Source organism: Falco naumanni, chromosome 3 (assembly GCF_017639655.2).
Source record: "Falco naumanni isolate bFalNau1 chromosome 3, bFalNau1.pat, whole genome shotgun sequence".
Taxonomy (NCBI): domain Eukaryota; kingdom Metazoa; phylum Chordata; class Aves; order Falconiformes; family Falconidae; genus Falco; species Falco naumanni.
The window spans coordinates 60,527,713-60,551,296 of NC_054056.1; the positions used below are offsets into that span (position 1 = coordinate 60,527,713).

Sequence of the window (23,584 nt, forward strand, 5' to 3'; positions counted from 1 at the left end):
AATATATAATATGTCATCTCTTAAGGGTTTATGAATTCTCATAGATAACAGCATACCTTAAACAAATTCCTTCTGTAAAATGGAAGTTTCCCGGTGCAGCTGATGAATGAGTCACTGTATAGATTTATCGTAGCAGTCCTCTAGCCTTACTCAAGATATCAGTTAAGACTAGCCGATGAACGGGCCTGAACATCTTTGATGTCTCTTGACATTATGAGTTGATAAGGGGTTCAAGCTATTGCACATGCAACTTCTTTAACCAGCATGTGAGAGCACATGGGTGGAAAGGGCAAGGATGGGGGAACTTCTTGGCCATCGTCACGTATATTACACAAAATATTCCCGATTAGGACAACACCAAAGAGCCTGGCTGATTGGTTGCAAAATCACACCTTATTTATGAATGCATACAGGGGCTTGGAGCATGAAGGAAGGCTTGAATGCAGTATTCGTTCACTGTGCAGAAGGGTAGAAGATGTTTTCAGAGATATCTGCTCTAAAACTACAGGAAACGTCTACAACAGCAATACTGGGACACTTATTTCACACGTAATTGCCTAGCAATAGTGCTTTGTAAACAAAGAATTCCTTGTGCTATTTTATCGCCTGACAGAGTAGTGGGAAAGACCAGAGCAGGGCTGTGATGACAGGTCATTCTAGTTAGACCATTATTTAGGAATAAGGCTGGAGTGGTCTGGAACATCACAGGAAGCCTAAAACTTACCAGGATAGCCTTCCTTCTGCCTTTGCCATGTTCAAACATTTGCTGGCCGCAGACCTTCAGTAAGATATTTTCCCTTGAAAACACAATTCCAGTGGATCAATTCTTTGTTACAGGTTTATTTGCCGCTGGGAGCTGACTTCCAGCAGCACCTGGCATTTGCAGCTAATACAGAATCAACATGTGGAGTCTGCTGCCTGGGCTTTCCTTTAGGCAGGCAGTGAAACAACAAAGTTTTTTCTGCTTTTCAAAATTTGATTCTTCATTTTATTGAAACTCAGTGACTTCATCTATAGGGGAATGCTATGTACTTGAGGAGCTCCCAGGGAAATGAGAGCATAACTTAATAAATAGATGTTAAACATGTGAAGCACCTCAGAGGAATATGCAAAACATTATCTTAACCGAAGAGTGTAATTTTGGAGGACAAAACTCCTTTGCTTGTCAGAGTAGCACCACTAGACTTTTAAATTAAGCCAATGCTTGAAGGGTTTCTTTTGCTCATTATTACTTGTAGAAGACTCTTGGTTAGGGAAGTTGTGAGGGGAAGCAAAGAAAGAATATTCAGAAGAATGTTCAAATAGGTTAATTCCAGGCTTACGAACACTAGCAGCGCATGTGATGATGCCCTGCAGAGATAAGAGAAGCAAACGGCTTCCGGCCGAGGCTGGTCCTCACCGTGCTGGGCAGCACTGTTGGCTGTGGCCTTGCAGAAGCGTGCTCCACTCTGCGCTCACTGCCTGCGCTAGCATTAGTGCTAGGCAAGGGCTGAAGCAAAACGTTGCTTTTCACTCTCCGTCTGAACCTTCAAAAGCTAAGTGTTGCTTTTAAAACCACATTCATCTTTGTTGATTTAACTACCAATGTCTGTTCTGCAGCTGCAAGTAGAATCATGCCCCAACACAAATACAGGACCAACGATAAAAATTAATTATTTAGCCTAGCAAAATGAAACACAGGCCTTCAGATCAACTCAACATGTGTCTCAGCTACCAACAACTTCCTTCTTGTTGTCATCTAAACACAATTGCTTCATCTTTGGCAAAAGGGGAGGGAGGACTTGCTGGTAATGTCGCTATATGGTTCAGAGGGCTATATAGGTTGCTTTTTAAAGGCATAATAAACACACAAGGCAGCTTTATTTTGGAATACTCTGTTCCTGAAGATGGACATTGAAGCTGTCCCTTCAGGTTTTCCAGGAATTTTTTTGTTGATACTTCCAAAACGTTCATGTCACCATAAATTAGTATCATCTTAATTGGATAGATGACACACAAACACATTCACCTGCGAAAAAGGCTGGTTTTCTCTTTGTTCTTGTCTTTTACCCAGGCTGAAATATTTTGTATCAGAAAAGAACAACCAGAAGACTTTTGCATTTCATGTCCGTTGTGTTTATTTCAGTTTTACGCAGCATTGTGCAACAGAATCAACACTGTAGATCAAACAGTTGTGTAATGGTAGTGCCTTCAGATTCCTTTGCTATCTTTCCCTTCATGGGAGCAGTTAATAAAAACCATTCCTCAACATCTTGAAATACATAGTACGCATTTGCAGATAAATCTGAACATATCTCCACCCTCCTCCCTGCTTGCAGCACCTCTGTTCCCCACCAAAAGAAATCCCAAACTGACAACCCTGTAAAGGAGTTACCACTCTCTCCAGCATTTCACTCGCTTCAAGATTTTTAATTAAAGTTTTAAATCTTTGTTATTCTTCATTCCGTTTGGCAGGATGAATTATAACTGTGTCAGCCGTGCTTGTCAACTCCCCAGAGCCAGCCTAATGCATATTAGCCAACTCAGCTTCATATGAGGTCATGGAAAGCCTGCAAATTATCACTTGTGGTGGGGAGAGATTGTAGCCATTTGTTAAAGTGCTGTCTTGGTCTGCAGTTATCTAGAGCGGTGGAGGAGCAGAGCTTGATACTATACCGAGCAATTCGTAGAAGTTTCCTTGCTGTGGACTCGGCTCCTTGGCAATGTGAGCCAAAGTCATCCAACTTTTTGTGTCGAGTTGGAAGCATTTCCTTGAATTGACATTCTCCCAAGGGTTTCCATTCGTACTCGTCCTGGGAGCACTCAGTTACTAACACTAAAATCTGGCACCTGGTTCTCTCGGGTGGTGAGGTTTAAAGCATCCTGACCAGGCATGTCTCGTTCCAGTCCCATCTAGCCCTGCCTGTGACACATGGTATTTGGGCAGGTGTGAGAAATCATTGCAAAGCATGGCTTTTCTTCTCCCTCTTCTTCAGTGCTTTCCCTCATGGTAGTATGTGCATTCACATGGCAGGGGTTTCCTACCCCAGCTTTTGTTACTGTTAGACCCTACAAGACACTGGGCCACCAGTTAGGGCTGTGCTGCACACACATTTCAGACCTGAGGCTGCACTTGAGGAAACCCGATGGCTGGTCCCCTGCAACAAGGATATGCTGGGGGTAACATGATGGACCCAGCCACTGCTGTGTGGCCCATCCAGTGACACTGCATAGCCAACATGTCAGACAAGCCAGCCACAGGACTCGCCCTAAAAGGGAAGCCCCTGATGCAAGAGCAACCCGACCTTGTGAACGACCAGCGCCCGGGCTGCCTCATGTGGGCTTTATAGCTTGGTCAGGAGCACCTTCCCAGGGATGGGAAGGTGCAGAAGGGAGCCGAGGTGGGCACAGGGGCTTTTGCTAGCCCTTGTTTCTCACAATACCATATAGATGCAACCTGTCCTCCTGTCCCACCCATGAATGAGCCCTGCTTCTTGCTACACGCCGGTAACTAGTGCAAATCAGGGCTGGCCAAAGGTGGTTCCGTATCAGCTGAGAACCTGTCTCTTCCAAACAAGCTTCCCACGCTACAGCCACCAGCACAGCCGTGGGGGCTCAGATCAGCAGGATATTGCTACAGAAATTTGAAATAAGTGACTTCGGCATAGTATTATTGTAACTGGGCAGGGGGGTGGTGGCAGCCCCTGGGGAGACCAGTGGGCAGCGGTGCAGGGGCCAGGCAGGGAAGGGCGTACTTAGAGTAGCTGCATGGAATATCTGGGTTTGAATAAAAGGTGAAAGCTGAAAGTCCTGAGCCCCAAGGGAGGCGTTACAGAAAGAAGCTACTGCTCTGCCAAGGGTTTTGGGCTGGGCTTTGGTTCGATACCAGCATCGCTGGGTCAGGAAGAGGAGAGCGAGGAGCCCGAAGGCAGCCCAGCCGACCGCCACGTTCACGTGCTTTTCTGTTCTGCTGGGGCAGAGCTGAGACCTGAATCTCTTAACCAGGCTGTGGTGTTGGAAGGATGTGTCTGCTGTGCGGTGGCTCCAGATAAAAAGAGAAGGAGAGATGATTTCCCAAGTTACTTTGGGAAACTGCTGTGTAATTTCATGCAAGTTTAACAACCTGGCAGGTGTAGATCAAGCTGCTACTGAGAAAACGGATCAGGTTCACTGCTTCTCAAAATTGCCCCCTGCTTTTCCTTTGCTCGGGTCGGCTCTGAACAGCAGCAGTCCCACAACTGCCCCAGCACCAGGTCTCCCATCACAGGAGCTGCCATATTTTTGGATGGTTTAGGACCTTACTACACACCACTGCCTTCTATGCTTTTGTCTTCTTAATGTGTCTGGTCTGGTAAAATACCAATTATTTGCAACTATAAAAGATGACAGAAAGACCCTTTCAGAAAATGGTCAAAATTCTCCATTAAAAATACCAAAATATCCCCTAAAAATGCTTTTCTCATTTTTTAAAGAGAAACATTTGCTTTTCAGAGAAAAACTGTATACCAGAAAACAAAATTTTGCTTTGTATTTCTCTTCCTCCAGACTATGTATATTCAACGAAATATTTTCCTACATCCTTTTTAAAATAAGAATCTAATGAAAAATACCACATTATTTTTTCAGTCTGTTCTGCTGAGAATGCACTGCATCTCTCAGACTCCAAGTAGCCCGAGCAATGAATCTTCCCTTAAAAAATGTAACGTCATAGTTCGAATTATGTTAATTTTCCATTATGTAAATAGCCAAATATCAGAATAGTCATCTATTGTAATTCTACAGGAGAAAGATTCAGTTACAATTTGAGCTGTTTCAGACAAATAGCCTTTTAAATTTTTTTGATTGAAATACAGACACATTTTCAAGATATAAGGAATAAATGGATAGATAGAAGAGAGAGCAAATCTGTTTGAACAAGGTGTTCAGTTGAAAAATAACTGCATTTTCAGCCTCCTCTTTACTATTAGTGCTCGTTTGTTTTATCCCTGAATACAATTTGCAGTACATCCTGCAGATCCTTTCCTTGGTGTAAAGCATTGATTTCAGCTTCTGCTTGAACCATAAGGAAAGGGTAGATTTTCTGTACAGTTTGAAAAGGGTTTGGTCTGTAGATGTCGTGTTCTGTAACTACAGCATCGAAGTACAAAGGTGTTCAAAGCAAGCTAGAAGAAGATCATTCTAGGTGTTATTCAAAGCTCATTTCACCATTGTTCAGAGTGCATCCCAGTTCTGTGACAGTTTTTTGGCCTGGGCCATAAATAACACTGGGATTTGATTAGAGGCAAATTAGTCCTAGGCAGGCATAGAGTCCTGTGGAACTTAAAATTGCTGAGAGGGTTTATGCTTCTGACTATCTACAGCAACTGGGACAAAGATCAAGGAACCTCAGCCTTGGTTGCTTTTTTTCTGTATTAGAAACCTCCCTGCTTGGCTTCCAGAGCTCTCTGGACCTGTTACCACTTCAGCCAAGGAATGGATAAGGAAAAATGTTGGCAGAAATTATCAGATCACAAATTATTTTCTTCCCAGCTACAAGAACTGAGTTTCCAACCAGAAATTCAGGCTTGTTTCAGCCCACGTGACCTCATGGATTAATGCAGAAATTGACTTTAAAGAAACGGCCAGGAGGGCGAGGAGTTGGGGCACCACGGATGTGGCACAGCAGAGCTGCATGGAGGCACCTCCATAGGAAGGAATCTTCCAGTCGCTGGGCAGCAGCTGTTTCAGGGGCCAGTACCTCTTGCAACACTCCACTATTAAAAATATTGCGTTGTACACCTAAGGTAATCAAAACATAAAACAGATGTTCATCCTGTCCGCTGTTCATTTTATTGCTTTTAAGATTATGTCATGCCCAAATGAGCTTTTTATTAGTGAGTACTTAATCGTGTTTGGACTCGAATGTCCTCTCTCTCTGTTCCCTATGTCTTTGAAAATAATCTTTCCCTGAGACACATGGAAAGGGAGTGATTTGCAAAGCCTCAACTAGTATAATTGAGAGCTAAGAGCAGCTGACCTAAAAAAGCAAGTGAAAAATACAGTCAATTTTTAAACTTAAATTGCTCCACAATTGAGTCAAATTGCCTCATAACAAAACTAGATCTTTCCCTTGTCCGTTGCTTGGACAAAAATTGTACTGACGGAGTTCGCATGTGGCATATTCTTCCCCTAAGAAGTTCATGACTCTGTGAAAGATAGTATCACACCAACAGAAAGGTTTATGTGGACTTAGATTTGAGCCCTGGTCTCAGGGAGGCGATGCTTGCAGGGTACAGCCGTATGAGGTGCCTGAGCCAGCCTGATGCCTCGCTGCTGTGAAAGGGATACTTCTGCTTCCATCCTCACCGCCCCAGCCTCTCCCTGTCCCACTCCCTGTTTGTTGGAAAAACATGCCCATTCACCTCAGCCCCTTCGCCTGGGCACACCATCGGTATCGGGAAGGCAGGCTGGCCATGCCTTAGCAGTGCAGCTGGGCAGGCCTTCAGAGCTGGTGCAGGGCATTCAGAAATAGAAGGGCTACACAGAGTTACAGCAGGTCAGGACCACAGAGGTCAAAGGGCCAGATGAGCTGCAGACAACTCACAGAATTCACGGTGAAGTTTACCAGTGGGTTAACCTGGACCTTCCTTGAGTTTGCCCAAGGAGTCACCTCCACTCGCAGTGTAATGGCAGGCAGAGTAGTCACACCACGAGTTTTGTAAGTTTTGGGAAGTAATTCTCTTTATGCCTCAAGACATGAAACCACCCCTGATAAGGAGAAAGGGGCCACTTGTAGTTACGAATTTCCTGCCACCGTGGAGGTCCATGGACCTTCTTCTGCCCACTCTACCTCTGGCCACAGCCAAGGGACTAAGGAGCTGCAGGTGTTACTGGTCTGCACCTTCTGCACTCCCAGTATGATGGAGAAGGCATCAAACTATGATAATGCTCCCTGCCCAGCATTAGAGCCTCGACTCAATACTTGTGTTTTTTAATGTCATAGGAGACACCTGAAGTCACTGCTAGAAAAACAGCAAAAAGAACATTTATGCTTGATAGTCCTTCCTGGTCAAAAAAGTAAAAATGTAACGTAGCTGCAAATAGGACGGATTACAGATCTCCTTCTTGTCTATCCACTAGACCTAAAAAACAGCAGAGGAATGCCATAAACAGCCAAGAGTGATCAAGAAGACAGCGGGCTGGGCTTCTGTCTGGTTTTCTTCAGATTTTGAACAAGGGCAACAGAAACCACTGGTTCCCAGGTTAAATTGCCTTGGCTTACAAACTGATTGTGGAGGACAGGCTCCCGAGAGGGAAGTGCGAATATAAGCCAAACCACCATGCTGCTGTGCCAGGGTCTCCTCTGGGAGCTGATAAAAGCTTTCAACTTGGATAGAGAAGGGACTGTAGCAGAAATTGTCTCCTACTATTAACCAATTCAGCTTATACAAGTGATGTTTAGGTTTTTAACACTGTCTTTTCCTTGCTTTCTTGCTTCACTTTATGTGAGTGGGGCAATCACAGCAATAAAGTCACTATCATCAGATTATTAGCCCTTAAAGCGTTCAGGGAGCAGTGGCGCCAGTCTGCCCGATGGCAGGACAGCCACACTGGAGAAACAAGTGCTTGGTAGACACTAGCATCTTCCACAGAGCAACCCCTCGGCCCGGATCACTGCAGGTGTCTGTGCAACACGGCGGCAGCTTCTTTTGCATGTTGATCTCCAAGAAGAAAAAGTGCTATTTCTATTACACTTCAAAAATGTGTGTTTCCTTGGTGCTTTGGTTGGCAGTGAACAGAATCCCACATCTCAGCCAACAGTTTTCTTTCAGGGAAACAGGGCAGGTCTGCTGCTGCCCAAGATGGGCCAAGGCAGCTTCCACCTCTCCCCAGCACCAACTAATTTCCTAGTCATTTATAAGGCATCTGCCCCCCAGTAATCCTGAGCTGCAAACAGCCCAGTAAACCAGACTGCTTTCCGGAGAAAAGGACTGACATCCTCTGAAGAGAGCTAGGGATTCAACAGATTGGTTTCATAAATCCCAAAAAAAGATTGCAGATGAAACCTGGTGAGATTTTACTGTATGCAAGAGGAAGATGGACACTGGACTTCTGTCAGATTCTATTTGAATGTTCGTTCCAGGAATACAGTTACACATATTATTATTATTATTATTATTATTATTATTATTACTACTACTACTACTACTACTACTACTACTGTATTTTTAATCATATCCAGGCCCCTGACATTTCTGTCTGCTTTCTGACAGCTTAGTGTCTTTATTTAGCCTCTTACCAGTCCCGTCCCAAACAGGAGAGCTGCAATTGTCCACGTTTCTATGAAATGAGGTTTCATAGAAAGTGACAGGAAAGTCACACAAGAAATCTACAGCAAAATAGGAAACATAACTGGATCTTGGTTCTGCTCTTGACCATCAGAAAACCCAAACTGAAACTTGCAAGAAGACGGCTCAGTTTCACGGTCCTTCTGCATTATCTGTGCTTTCAGTGTTCAGGAGAACCAGATGTTATGCACCAGCCTCTGCTGTCTGTTACTATGGCACAAATCCATGCTAACTTCACCAGTTGCAGTTAAATTACTCAATTAAATGTTCTTTGTATTTTCGCTAAGATACTAATGGCCCTTGTACCTGCTTGCAGAATTTAGCTGAAAAAATGTATCTTAGTATTAGTCAGCAAGCTCCACAACGGGAAAGAACTGCATCTACTTCAATAACATGCTGACATGTCGCTCCCAGAAGACCACGTGTTTTGGGTTGGAAAGACCTTCTGGATGTCACCAAGTCCAGCCTCCTTCCTCCTCAAAGCAGGGCTGTTGGCCAGCACTGGTTCAGATCAACCAGAGCTACTCCATTTATAGTTATTTTGCACATAGACCATTACTGTACATCCCAGGGCTGTAGAAGAGAGTAGACTTTTCATTGATTTCCCTGATTTTTGGTGTCTATCTGGCCTGGGGTGGGGGCAAATACAAACCCTGTTTAATATGTGTAAAAAGGATATATTGTGGGAGTTGCATGTTGATTCTCTGAAGCTACCTATGGCCATGTTACTGGAGAAACTCAGGGCAGTAATGAAGGTTGTGTAAATGTCACCCTTAAAGTGTGCCGTGAGCTGAAGGCAGTGAGTGGAGAAATGCTGATTCCATAGCTGCTTACACGGACTTCAAAGTACGAGCGATGAATGTGAGTATTTACATTACGGAGGGAGCTCAGAGAGATCTCAGAAAAGGGAGATGGAAAGGGGTGCAAGGAAAAATTATTTGTATAAATCTCTCTCCCCGATGGCTGTGTGGAAAGCTTCAGCTCTTAACTTGGTGCACTCTGAATTGTACCTCAGGAAAACACTTTGCAGCACGAACAAGGGGGATGTGAGTAACCCCCCCAGTGCATCCCCCTCTCTCCAGGAAGGATCAAGCAATGTCCTTGAAAGATGAAGGCACAAGCTGTCTGTGTGGTCTTTTGCCTTTAGTACTTTTGCCTTACACTTTGAGTGTAAGCTTGCTGACAGCTCAGAGCGCTGCCCCTCTGTACGCCACCAGCCAACACCATCGGGTCCCGAGATGTAAACAAACAGCACACTGCCAACCCAAAACGGGCACCAGGAAAACAGAAAACACTGCTTTTATCTTGTGGGGCAGCATTTTTTCTTCTTGATCTAGTTATATCAACTCATCAATTAAGTGAGCTAAAAAATTAGTTTCATAATCCTTAATCAGTCCATAAAAGGCTTATCAGAGCAAAGACAAAAGCTAATGGTGCCGTCTCTCTTGCCATTGAAAAAATGCAAAATACGGTTTGAAAAGTGAGAGGTCAAACTCTTTTGCCAACAAGCCAAAACCTTGCACAGGCAGGAACAGCCTTAGGAATGACTGCACGCAGTGTCTGCAGTTCAGTTTCTGATGTCAGGAGGTGGAAGCCTCAGGGTGAAATGCCCACCCCTCCTGCCATGGACTCAGGGCCTGCACGCCCCTCTTAAGGCACCCTGGTGGCCACAGATGGGGCTGGGGTACTTGGCTGCTTGGCCCACAGCAGTGAGCCACCGTGGGGCCAGCAGGCACCACGCACCCCGTTCCTGCTGAAGAGGGCCGTAAAGCTTTCGCTGTGTCTGGCAGCAGCCAGCCATATCATACACTTCACAAGCCTGTGTTAGGGCTCACAAAAGCTGCGAAAGGTTAAAATCACTGGTTACCGTTCTCCCAGGCTGCCACCCAAAATGAAAAGTGTCTTTAGGACACCCGTGTCTATCTGCAGTACCCAAAGTTAACAAATAAAATGAAGACAGATGCAAAATAAGAGCTCATTAAATGTACCCATTTCTAACGCAAGAGTTGCCAAGTCCCTACCACGGTAAATTACCATCTGCCAGATTCTCACATGGTTGGAAGGATAAAGTCAGCCTTTTCTAGATCCTATAAAAAGCTGAACTAAAATGTTCATTTCAGATAAATGCAGATGAGGGAATTAATATCTTAACTGCTCTCCTGCTGTGCAGTCTCATACATACAAAACCAAATGATGCCTTGTTTCAGGTGCTTTGAAGGATAAGAACCTGCAGGAGAACACTAGCAAGATAAGAAATGACAACATATTCCTCAAAATGTGGAGCTGGTGTCACTTCAGCATGAAACGGGCAGCCTGATTCATTGCCCTGTATGGCAGATAATGCCTAACAAGAGCTTCTCTCTGCTTCATTTCAGAACCATGACCGCACATGCATCGCATGCAGAATCATCTACCGGTCGGATGAGCACCATCCTCCCATCTTACCCCCCAAGGCGGACCTGACCATAGGCCTACATGGAGAATGGGTGAGCCAGCGCTGTGAGGTGCGACCAGAGGTCCTCTTCCTCACTCGACACTTCATCTTCCATGACAACAACAACACCTGGGAAGGTCACTACTACCACTACTCCGACCCCATCTGCAAGCACCCCACCTTCACCATCTACGCCAAGGGACGCTATAGCCGGGGAGTGCACTCATCCAAAGTGATGGGCGGCACGGAGTTTGTGTTCAAAGGTAGAGTGGCTTGCTACTCTGGGGCGGAGGTGGTCAGTTACAGACCGGAGCAGAGTTTGCTCATAACAATTTGGTTGCTGATAATTTCATTCCATCATTTTCAGGAGTTGGTAATTTATTGGGAAGTTTGCAGGCGCTGTGTGAGTGCCCAGCTAAATTATACATCTGCACAGCATTTCACACCGCTGAAGCAATACTCATTTGAGGCAGAGATCGTGAAGTACAGCACAAAAAAATAAGATTTCACATCACAAAGTCTTGGAGTCCAGTGGCCAGACTTCAAGCATCTAAACAAAGTGGCCAAGATTAGATCTGTGTCCTAGGGCTCCTTCAACAGAGAGAAGGAAGCACCTTCAGAAGGCATTTTAAGTCTGCAATGGTATAAATCATTTTCTGTCAAAGACAGGTGTAGCGGCCTGGGTCTTTTCATCAGCTTCCAAGGGGCCCTACAGTAAATAAGGATGTCCCCAAAGACAGCTCTGATTAATCCCACCACAGTGAAGACTAGATGTATCTAACTGAAGCCCCACAAGCACTTTGGGAAGCAGTGCTCAGTGGTGACGCCACCCGGTTCCCTGCAGCTGAGAAGATTTTCTCTGCAAACATCCCCGTAGCACCCTGCTTAGAAAGAGCTCGGTGGCTTTAACCACTCACACAAACAAACAGCTCCTAAATATGACGTCCCACCATGGCACCAGCCCCAGCGGAGGCCCTGAAAGCCCCAAGCACTCTGTGGGCTCTTCTTCTCCTTATTTCAATTAACATGTGAGAAGCATAAAGCTTCTTGCATGGCTCCAATTTAGATAAACATCTAACTATAAGAAATAATTTACTAATCTGGGATTTTCACAGGAGGCAGGAGATACCATTGCCTGTCAGAACTGTTGCTCTTTAGAGCTGCATGCAGCATGTCCCAGCTCAGCTCCTGGGGTGAAATCCAGCTTTTGCTTGAATTTCTGATTTATGGTATGCCAACTTACCTTACAGATTGAGGTCAGTAATTTGGTTTCAGTAAAAATTTTGATTCAATTTGTATAAATTACCTTTTACACCAGCTAGGGCAAATAATGGGAATTGTAGAGCCATTGAGTCAAATGTCTTGTTTATAAAACCTCAGAATAAACCTCCCAACGAATCTTACTATAAAATGACCTGTGAGAGAATTTGGGATTTTGATGTGCTGGGAGGCACGAGGGCTGGTTATTTGCTTCTGTTTTGGTCAGCACCGATCCATTCAGCTCCCCTTTTCTTTACATACAGTCTCAAATGCACACCAGGAAGGCTTCCATAAGCTCATTCAGTTTGGCTTTTCCCAACTTTTTAAAATATGGCTGAAAAATAAAACTTGATGTGCTTTAAGCTCTTTTGAAATACAGCCAGGTTAGAACTGAAGAAGCTGCAGCACTTCTACATTTGATACTGCAAGCTGCAGCCACTGTTTAGATAATGAGAAAAAGCATCTCTCTGTAGTTCAGAGACATGTTATAATTCATGAAAAAAGTACCAGTAATACAGGAAGATAGTGCAGCTGTGGTACTTTCCAAATGTTCTAATATGAACTAACTATTTCATTAGCTTTATGGGGTAACAGATGTTAAAAAAAATGATGAAAAATACATGATAAACAGCCCTACTTATGGATTAATACAGATGGTAATAAGATATGAGTAAAGTTTTATTGTTTCCTCTTCTACCTATCTCCTAGTATAACCAACAGGCTTTATCTGTAAAGGATTGTTTGGAATTTATTAAAAGCTCTGCTTAATCTCTGGCTGAGATACGTGGCCATCAGGTTTTCTTCAACTGAGTTGGTGTGTGTGAGTTCTGGGCGAGAAGCCATTATGTCAGAGATGTAAAATGATGCAAATAGATTCGTTGGCCATACCTGCAATATGAAAAATTGAATTTAAGAATGAACAAGGAGAGACAATTCTGATCCCACAGGTGCACCCCAATCTGCATGTTGTCTTTGCTTTTGTTTTTCTCCCTCTGCTAATAGCTCCCCTCTTGCTCTCTCGCAGTGAATCACATGAAGGTCACTCCCATGGATATATCCACAGCCTCGCTGCTCAACGTCTTCAACGGGAACGAGTGTGGAGCACAGGGGTCCTGGCAAGTTGGGGTTCAGCAAGACGTCACCCACACGAACGGCTGCATCGCACTTGGCATCCGCCTACCTCACACCGAGTACGAAATCTTCAAAATGGAGCAGGATGCCCGGGGCAGGTACTTGCTGTACAACGGCCAGAGGCCAAGCGACGGGTCCAGCCCCGACCGACCGGAGAAGAGAGCCACCTCCTACCAGATGCCTTTAATTCAGTGTGCTTCATCAGTACCCAGATCTGAAGAGTCACCAGAGGAGAATAAAATAAGGCTGTATAGCAGCAGAGCATCAGAAAAATATCCAAGTGCCCCAGCTCTTGCTTTGGTGTTTATTTGTACTGTGTCATATTGGGACATTCTCAGCTAGAAGTGAAAAAAACTTATTTTTCATGACTACAAAGCCAGGATTCCACCAGACTGGGGGTTGTTTTTCTTCCGAAAGAAAGGGACATTTATTTTCTTGATGCACTTGAATGCCTGAGAACTGTTGTTCTTTTCCTTACTTCCCCCCTCCTCCTCGAATCCCGAACGGCACTCGTTTGATGTTTGTGCTTTGAACTTCTTCCAGTCTGATCCCTGGCCTGACATGACTGCACAAAAGTAATTGCACTTTAGGACTGCAGACTTCTTGGGGGTTGGGGGGTGGGGGGAGGGAGGGGGTCTCCTTTTTTTTTTTTTTTTTTTTTTTTAACTGCTGGGATGAACATTATGATCCTGCTTCAGTCATCTCTGCCGTTTTACCATTGTGGTACTCCCCAACACCCAGTTTCCCATCAGAATTTAGCTCTGGGGAAGGGCTCAGTGTCACGCCAGTGCTGTAATAGCAGCTTTCGCCCCTGACTTCACAGCTCTAATGTAGATATGTATATAAGGAGGAAACCCACAAAGATTTATCTTGTTATCTCACAGGCCATAACACAAAAAGAAACAGCAATTCAACAGCCCTCTGTTCAGATAGTGCTGAACGGTTAATACTTCCAATTAAAAAAAAATATTCCAAGTAATTTAAGCTATTTTTAAAATCACTAAGTTGTAAAAATAACCAGTGGTTTAATATTTTCTTGTTCAATTTCCTTAGCTATGTAATTGCTTCAAGGCCTCCCTTTGTATCTAGTGAGCAGTTACAACCAAGCCTCCTTAAAGCCAGACAGAAGCAGCGTTTGTTCTGTCGGGTGCACTGCTGACACCGGGCAGCGGGGATGACTTCTCCTGGCATATTCCTGAGGCCTTACTTACTCCACGTGCAGTATTTGTGCCTTGGATTTTGTTTCAGCCAGGTGGGCAAAGTAAAGAAGCGAGTGGGGTCTGATGTGTTTCTGCAACCTTATTTAGCAGCATCTTTTTTAGTGATTGACCTCATGTAGGAACAAGTGAAGGGTTTCACCAGCACACACACCGTGGGCCCTAGTAGAGCAAGAAAGCGGCTGGAAACAGACCCACGTCCATCATGGACGGAGACTGTCCCGGTCTTACCAGAGGGAGAAGCAAGAGTTGCATGAATGCAGCCACGGCCTCCCTTTCCTCCTGGCTGGACTGGCCCAACACATCCCATGGTTGCACAGGGAGCTTCACTCAGCACTGGTGTGGGGAGGCATTGCTGGGGAGGTGGATAGGCACAGCCCTCAGAGAGCATTCTGCAACAAGAGCCTGCCCTGGAAAGCCTCGGGTTTCCCCCAGTAGCAAATCCATCCCTGGGCGCACTGATGCAACCAGAGCAGACTCTGGAGGCACTAGGGGAGATATTTAGGGCCAGCAAGGAGGAACAAGTGAACCATGCTCTCCTGCTTTAACGGGGCACGAGCTGAGGGCACAGCCTAACCTTGCGGCATTTGGGCTGTGGCTTTTATGTGTTTTGGCTCCCAGAAGGAGCAGGAACCTGTGTAAGAAACATAAGGAGTTAGGTCATAGCATTTCTTCATCAGTATCGGCAGCTTCCAGCTGCCCAGCCCAGTACTATATGAGAAAAAAAGCCTTTAATGTGTTATTTTCAGCATCATAGAAGTGTGTTTTGAATGAAGGTCTTTCAGCTTTACACACACGAGTCTCCATACTGTCTGCCGTAGCAAAAGCATTCTTCGAAAACATAGTGGCAGTGCTAGCAAAAACAGCAGGAAAAAGCCATTCAAGTGGCAAATGGCTATGATCAGGCCCCCAGCTTCCCCAAAGTCCATGCCTTCTTGACAGTTTTTCCAAGCTGGTATCAACCTTGGACGTGAACTTCATCAGAGTTGGAACAAAATTGGTTCATCTAGTTTTGAGACAGCAGGAGGAAGGGGAGAAAGAACAGTATTATAGACTCCCTGCCAGGTCAGATCACGATCTTTCACATTTTTTCCTCAGACAGATGAAAAGTCACAGAAAACTCATTACACGTCAGGATCTGAGCTCAGGATGGCTCAGTAGTCACCAGAGAAAGTGTTCCTCCATCCACCTGATCTCAGATCCTCCCTTCAGCCTGCTGGAAGGAGCCGAAAGCCAACTCACCATGTTGAATTAATCGAGCCCTGTGGACAACGGCTGCTCTGATCAGCATTTCTCAGTGGTTTTCTGCTCCACACAAACCTACTTGAGGAGTCAGTTTTGGATCAAAGGCAGCAGAAGCACCATTTGAACTAGAGAGGCAAGAAGGAGACACTATCTCTGAAAGAGAAGCTAGGAACCAGGATGGAGTTCGGTTTTCTCTAGCTAGACTTAAGTTTTGTATTCAGATTGACACCAGCGTATCTCCAACCGGTTTACTGAGTTACTACAGTCAAACAAGTCCCTTAAATACTAGCTTCATTCTGCCTTCTGTCTGAAACCTAGTGGCATGAGTGAATTCACATTAGTTTTTATTTATGAGGATGGGTATGGTGTGATGTTCCTTAGATCACACAAGACAAGCTTCTTCCACCACCATCAACCTTTCGCGCATTAGGTGGTCCTGTCTCGGGCAGAATGTCAGACCCTGTTCCTTCCCTGTGCAAGCGCCGCACACAGCTGGGTCCCGGCTAAAATCTGTACGTGCTTGTGATGCAGAACTGCAGCAGAGAGCAAAGGAACTGTTCCACAGCAGGATGCTCTGTATGCACCAGACAATGATCTACAGTTTATTAGTGCTTTGTGGCTCCTCTGTAAATTGCCTAATGTGAGAAACGTTACACCAGTTTCAAGAGAAAGACTTGCTGGGTTCTCACCTCTAAAAAGCACATTCGTGTCTCAACTGTTTTGAATCACAGACTTGCAGAGGGTCTAGGTTTTCCAAGGCTTACAGTTACATTAAATGCAAACGTGACTGAATGTACAATCTGTACAAGAACTGCATTTTTTTTTCCCCTATCATCTAGAGACAGTTAAAAAGGAAGTATTTGGAAAAGGCCTTCAAAATACATTACAAGAGATATGACTGGGGACTACTCTAGTTCATTTGTAGTGTTGACCAGAACCATGATTTTATGATCTGGGTTCTTTACATATGATGCACCAGCTTCCCTCCACGTGCCTATATTTTTCTTTATTTTTCTATTAACCAGTACAAGTTGGACAAAGACTTAAGTCTTCAGAGTACATATAGTTCATTTGCCAATCCGCATTCTCTGCAAGGCTTCTCCTAGGCTACAGGCACAGAACTAGGAGCTAAGCTTCCTTTATGTTTTGGTTTCGTCATGCACTAAATTAATTGCTGCACAGCACCGTGTACATTTCTGATACAATATTCCATTCATTTTATTTCTCCAGCCCAACCTCATGTGCTGGCAGCCCTGACTGCTAAAGAAGTTACGCTGCAAGTGGTTTGGCAGTGGAAGACCTACAGAGTGATTTGTCCCATACATAAATGCAGAAACTTTTAAAAAAATGAAACAATTAATGTTGGTATCTTCAATAACTGCCAATTGCCAGGACAGGTGAAAGTCTTTCCCTCAGTAACATCCTACTCAAGGAGGCACCTGACAGAAGAAGCAGTAACCTGAAGAAGTTTCTTGGGCAAATTGTTTTAACAGGTTCTATTTAAGAAATATGACAAAAGGGATCAGAAAAATCAAAACAATTGTTCTTGCTCTGTTTCTATACTGTTTACATATTGTGCCTGCTGCCCAGGGGTATAATGTCATTTCTATGAACAGAAGTCCGTATTTTAAGATACAATGTCTATCTTGCTTGATTTGGAGTGTGCTTGCTTAAAGTGCAGGATTTTTTTTAAAAAAAAATCTTTTTATTTTTGTAAAGTTATAGAAGATATTTTTCTTCTCAACTATCTTCCAGATTAAACTGCCAGGGAAGTTTAAGCACTTGTTAAACTATTGATTGAAATAAAAAAGCCTGACTGAAGAATTAAGGATTTCTTTGCCTCCTATACACGTTAGATTTTTGTTCTGTTGACTTTCTACCTGTAAAAGTGTGATAGATGTCTCAAAAAGCATTAACCAAAAATGCCCATTGAGTAACTTCTGCACAGAAAAGCTTATTTCTTACTACATACATAAGAAAACATTTTTTGCTTGAGAACACATCACTAGAAACAGGTCTGATGGATACAGCTGGGGTGATTTGGGTTTGACAGCACATCTTCAGGGTCTCTGAATAAAACGGGGGCTGGAAGTGCCCAGCACGTAACAATGGTGTTGGCTTGCAAGAAGAGTAGGGTCAGAGCAGCTGTGTCAGGACAAAGGTGCGGTTCAACAGAAACCAAGTATTTTTCATAAAATGAGATGTAAGCAAACAGAGCAGCATTACTGCCCTGTTACTGCATCTTGCTTAAGGGCTACAGCCTGGGGGAAGAAGCAGGGAGGGATTAGAAAGGACACTTCTCCGAAAAAGGAAGAAAAAGCTGAAACCAACTGAGAAGGGAAAGCAAGCCACAGTATAGCAAAAGCACCTTTCCTCAGTGCTGTGCAGTTTCATTCCTACCTCGCTTGCACACAGAAAGAAGAGTGAAATGCAGTCAGCGAGGCTTCCACCACCACCACGAGCTTTGGAGCTGAGCAGCTTCTGAGTTTTCAGAAGTGACTCGGGAGATCCCTGAAAGAGGAGCTGGGTTTGCAGGAAGCATGCCCTAAATTACAAGGTACTCCAAATGCAGCAGCCACAGCCTGTGAAGAAGTGGCCTCCATTCCACACAAAGTGGTGGGCACAGATTAATTCAGGCATAAATAGATTTCTGCGTGGCTTAATTTTCTCACTCCTGACACAACAGGGAAGGCTAGGGAATAAAAACCAGCACCACTCATTCTGAATTTTATAGTTTCATTAATTTTCCCTCTTACTACAAGTACTTGCCAAGCATCTTTCCCTTCTGGTCTTCTCTAGCGCAATCACTGCTGATTTTTTTTTTTCGCTGCTATCTGCTGCCCACAATAAGTAATAATAAGGAAATGAAGAAACAAAATTTCCACTCCATCACTGAAGCAGGCAGAAACAAATATGGCTGTGAGGAACCAAACCCTGAGTACCCTCAAGCGTTAGGGAAACGGCACTGTCGGCCTGAGCAATTACTGACCGGGCACTTTCTCCCCACCCCTCCCCTCCTCCTTCACAGCTCTGCACGGGGCACAGCACCAGGCCACCCGATGCATTCTAGCTGCTGTGCCACCAAGCCCCGAGGACAGCAGTTAATTCCTACGCATCTTCCACTAATGGGAACTGCCTGTGACCGCTGCCTCAAGCGGGCATGATCCCCAACATCCTTGTCCCGTGGGAACCCCATCAGTCCTTGCTTGCTGCCATTCCCGTGACAGCCTATTGGAAGATGAGACAGTGGGCTGCACGGGATAGCACTGTCTTCAAAGAAATTTAAAACTTGGGAGAAAAAACACTTATGCTTGGGGTTGTCAGGCATTAGATGTCCCAGATTAACTGCCTGAATCCTGCAATTCCACCCACAGAAAAAGCCCTGGATCAGACCTATGTATTTTCAGCTGGAGGGCAGGTGCTCGCCAGACTCGTGCATCATCGATCTCTTTAAATAAATGCCCAGCCACCGTTCTAGCACCAACCCGAACACCCCCAAAGGTGACCAAGACGGTATGTAGACACTAGACACCACCTTTATCAACCACCCTATGCCCAGCATCGCTGGAAACAACCCTGCCACCCAGCCAAGGCGATTAGTGGTTTCGACACCGCAGAGCAGGGGCGCGCAGGCTCCCGGGTGCTCCGCCAGCGGCGTGGGCGATGGCGCCACCTCGCGGCCAGGGGCTGCGGCACAGCCCGGTGTCCGCCCGCCTCCCCCGGAGCAGCCGCGGCTGGGGGGCTGAACGCGGGCAAGGCTTCAGGTCCGGACCCCAGGGGACATCGTCTCTCACCCACGTTGCTGACAGGCCACGGGCCACCACCGGCGGCTGCCTGGGCGACTGATCCATGCCTGTGCCCGACAGCTTGGCAACCACGCCGGCGCTAACTGGACTAACAGCAGCAAGCCGGGCAGCGATCTTCCCAGCTCCCTGTGCAGGCTTGCCCTGGATGGGAGCACCCGTCTGAATGTCTTTCATCTCGGCTCCGCCTCTCCTGTCACTGCAGGTAGTTGCTATCTGTGAACCATCAACCTCTACCAAATGTGGCTTGAATTAGATTTCAAATTCACACAGGGAGAAGCAGCACAAAGACACCACAATCACATAAACCTTGTCCTGTAAAAAGTTTTTCCACAAATACGCTGACCTTCCTTTGTCATTGTAATCTGGTTCCTGTGGAGGCAGGATGAAGAGGTAATTTCACCTAATCAGGAAAGCAATCTACTCTGATTTTCTTGAAGCTGGGACATGAAATGAGAGGCCCAAGGGCTGAAGTATTTCAAGGTATTACGCAAGAAAGTGAAGTCTGAAAGCAGTGCCATGAAGTTGAAGCTGCGTTGGAAATCTGAGGTCAGACAATCTTGGACAGGAATACAATGAAAATCCTTCTCCTGGCATTCCCTCTTACACCACCAGTCACCACGTTCGAGGCTTTACACCCTGAGGCTGGAGAGAGAGAACATTTCCATCACTGCAGGCAGCCACAGCAGATTCCAGCTTGTGCCTGAGGAGAAGGCAGCTCGTACAGACCGTAGCCAAGCTGCTCCAGGAAGACAAAGCCATCACCAAAGCCACTTCTGAAGCAGTCCACCTCCTTCTTCTCATGACTGCCTCTTCCTGCCATACTCCCTTTCCTCACTTGACTCCAGCCACTCATGATATGTGGGACAGGTGTCTCATATTCATCATTTCAAAATTCTAAACTAACTTGAGGTGATTAAGGCAATCAAGGAAAACTAGCCACCATATGAGCTCCAACCTTCTACTAACGACTCACTACTTCATTATTGAAGTTACATTCTTTAGTATCTCCAGTTACAGCTCCAGAGGGCCACCTCTATTTGACCCAGGGTTCAAGTTGTGTTTCCTGTAGATTTTCCTCCTAAGCCTTTCCAAAACACGGTTCTATAAACTAAACTGTCCTACATAATGATTTAAAGCAATGCCTCTCAGCCACTAAGAAACAGAGCACCATCTTCATAATTAGTCACTAGATTATCATTATACAAGCACTCAAGTGAACTGCAGTCTGAAAAGCAGTAATACGAGCAAAGCATTTACTGATTTGGAGTGAAAACATATGAGTAAATTTAACCTCTGGAAGAGTCTACTATTTCTGGAGCACCTTTGCTTCCAGGAGTCAAAAATGTTTGGATTTTAAAAAAGCGCTTGGCTCTGATGAAAACCGTACCTTAGCTGTCTTATCATCTGTGTTTGGACCATCAAGGAAGCAATGGAAAATTATTTTGCCACTCCTATGAGATACAGCAGTCGTGGTGGGGTGACGCAGGCTGGAGGCCAGGTGCCCACCCCACAGCTGCTCTGGACGGGAGAGGAAATATAACAAGAGGCTCCTGGGTCAAGGTAAGGATGGGGAGATCACTCAGCAACTACAGTCATGGGCAAAACAGGCTGGACTCGGGAAATTTATTACCAGTCAAATCAGAGTAGGATAACGAGAAATAAGACCAAATCTCACACCTTCCCCCCACCCCTCCCTTCCCCCCAGGCTCAGCTTCACCCCCGATTTCTGTCCCCCCTCCCGCCCAGCAGCGCAGGGGGCCGGGCCGGGGGCTGCGGTCAGTCCATCACACGCTGTCTCTGCCGCTCCTTCCTCGCAGGGGGAGGCTCCTCACACTGCCCTGCTCCAGCCTGGGGTCCCTCCCGCGGGGACAGTCCTCCATCAGCTGCTCCGGTGTCAGCCCTGCCCACGGGCTGCAGTTCTCCACAGCCTGCCCCAGCCTGGGTCCCCGCGGGGTCACAGGCGCTGCCAGGACCCTGCCCCAGCCTGGGTCCCCGCGGGGTCACAGGCGCTGCCAGGACCCTGCCCCAGCCTGGGTCCCCGCGGGGTCACAGGCGCTGCCAGGACCCTGCCCCAGCCTGGGCTTCCCACGGGGTCACAGCCTCCTTTGGGCACCCACCTGCTCCGGCGTGGGGTCCTCCACGGGCTGCAGGTGGGGATCTGCTCCACCATGGACCCCCACGGGCTGCAGGTGGGGATCTGCTCCACCACGGACCCCCACGGGCTGAGGGGCACAGCCTGCCCCACCGTGGGCTTCACCACGGGCTGCAGGGGAATCTCTGCTCCGGTGCCTGGAGCCCCCCTGCCCCTCCTGCACTGACCTGGGGGGCTGCGGGGATGTTGCTCTCACTTAGTCTCACTCCTCTCTCCCACGGCAATTTGTTGCACAGCTTCCCCCCCCCCCCCCCCCCCCCTTCTTAAATATGCTACCCCAGAGGCGCTACCACCGCTGCCTTGGGCTCAGCCTTGGCCAGCAGCGGGTCCATCTTGGAGCCGGCTGGCGTTGCCTCCATCGGACACGGGGAAGCTTCTCGCAGAAGCCACCCCTGAGAACCCCCAGCTACCAAAACCTTGCCGGGCGAACCAAATACAGCAAAATATACCACCACTAACAGGGTAGTTGTACAGATTTAGGGCTGTTTTCTTTTACTTGAAAGGTACAAACAGCACTGGCTCCACAGGTTTTTTTGATACACAGACACACCTGAACGTTCCAAGGCTGCAAACACAACATGCCCAAATGTTTAGTATCTTCCCCATCCCCCCGGGCTTACTGTGTTTAGCAGCAGTCAGGCATTACAATCCCAGTGAGCACAATCCACTGTCAAACACCTAACAGCCATGTTTTCTACCCTTTGAAGACTCGGCTTCAAGAACAGACAAGGCAACAGCTAAGCCTTTAGGAAGGTGCTTTAAAGGCTTATGAAAGATTTCCAAGCAACACGAAGCAGCATTTTAGAAATCCAACAAGACAGACTTGGACAAGGCTCAAGGAAGGCTTGATGAAAAATAGGATGGAATCTGTGCTAGAGAACAGGGGCTGTGCCTCAGCCATCCTTTCTCAGTAATTTGTCCCGACATTTGTGCCTCAGTTTCCCCATCTCTGAAGCCAGTGAGCCATCCTTACAAGGCAGACTGAGACTCACAAAGATTGCTGTTTGGTCACTACCCACTCTGAGAACAGCCTAGACATTAACCACCAGTGTGACAACCTCCGAATTCACCTATGCACATGAACCTGCACCAGCATTAGTAAAAACTTTCAACATCCTGAGACAATTATTCCCGGACAATGGCAAAAAGACTTTTTTTACACAACGTGGATGATACACAGACTAACTTTAAAACAACTCATAGCACTTCTTCTCTTATACACAAGTTTGAAAGGTAAGAATAACTATTTCAATCACTTTTCAATTTTTCATTTATTTCAAATGTCTGTGCTCAGACTGCTTAGCTATAATAACCATCTCTCTCACACCTCTGTGCGTGGATACCATAACAGCCTTTAAATCTTTTCTAAAGAGGAGGGAGGGGAAGAGCAGCATTCCACCACTGCCAGCAACAGAAGTTGCTATCGTACAGAGATCCAATACCCTGCTGTCAGTATTGTCAATATTACATAAACTAGTAACAAGCTTTAAATAAAATGGCACTGTAATATGGCGGGAGATGCTTATAGCACAATTTAGGTAAAACATAATTTGCAGAGGATGAAACAATGGATTTTATCCGAAGCAGCTTCCAGATTTGGTTCACCACCACACAAACACATAAACCCTTGTCCCAGCAGATGAGGAACAGGCACTAACCTTACCATCCAGCAGCAATGAGAAAGCCAGATAAAAGATAAGAATCAATCATTTGCTTTTGCACAAGACCTCATTTCTACATAGCCATTTGTCACTTAAAGGTCAAATCAATAAATGTGACGACACCATCGCTACTTTTGCTTATGCTGTCAGAATCAGCAATTCTTCTTTAACATACACAACCTTGTATTAAAAACAAAACCACAACAGACGAACTTCGATCATATACTTGTTTACTTTAACAGAGTGCCCCTGTAAAAGAAATTCAGACTGGAAAGAAAGAAATCTGTCTCACAAAACCCACTCCTGTATTTAGCTCTCCCTCTTGTCCAACATTTAAGTGTGCCCCCAGTCTAAAGCTGCCAAAGAAAGTCA

The 23,584-nt window shown here is 45.8% G+C and overlaps 1 protein-coding gene across 2 annotated transcripts in view; it reads left to right on the forward strand.

Annotated features, from left to right (window-relative positions):
• The window catches only part of APCDD1 (APC down-regulated 1), a 32,478-nt gene extending 15,064 nt beyond the window's left edge, over positions 1 to 17,414 (forward strand). Inside the window, exons 3-5 of one of the 2 annotated variants that reach the window (XR_005826991.1) lie at positions 10,682 to 11,003; positions 13,025 to 13,706; positions 14,185 to 17,414. Coding sequence is in view for 1 of the 2 variants with exons in the window: in XM_040587686.1 (XP_040443620.1) it covers positions 10,682 to 11,003; positions 13,025 to 13,473 (771 nt within the window). In the remaining variant the exon portion in view is untranslated. Of the gene's footprint in view, positions 1 to 10,681; positions 11,004 to 13,024 lie in introns of both variants that reach the window. The other variant, XM_040587686.1, reaches the window with a different exon arrangement.
• Positions 17,415 to 23,584: the final 6,170 nt, after the last annotated feature.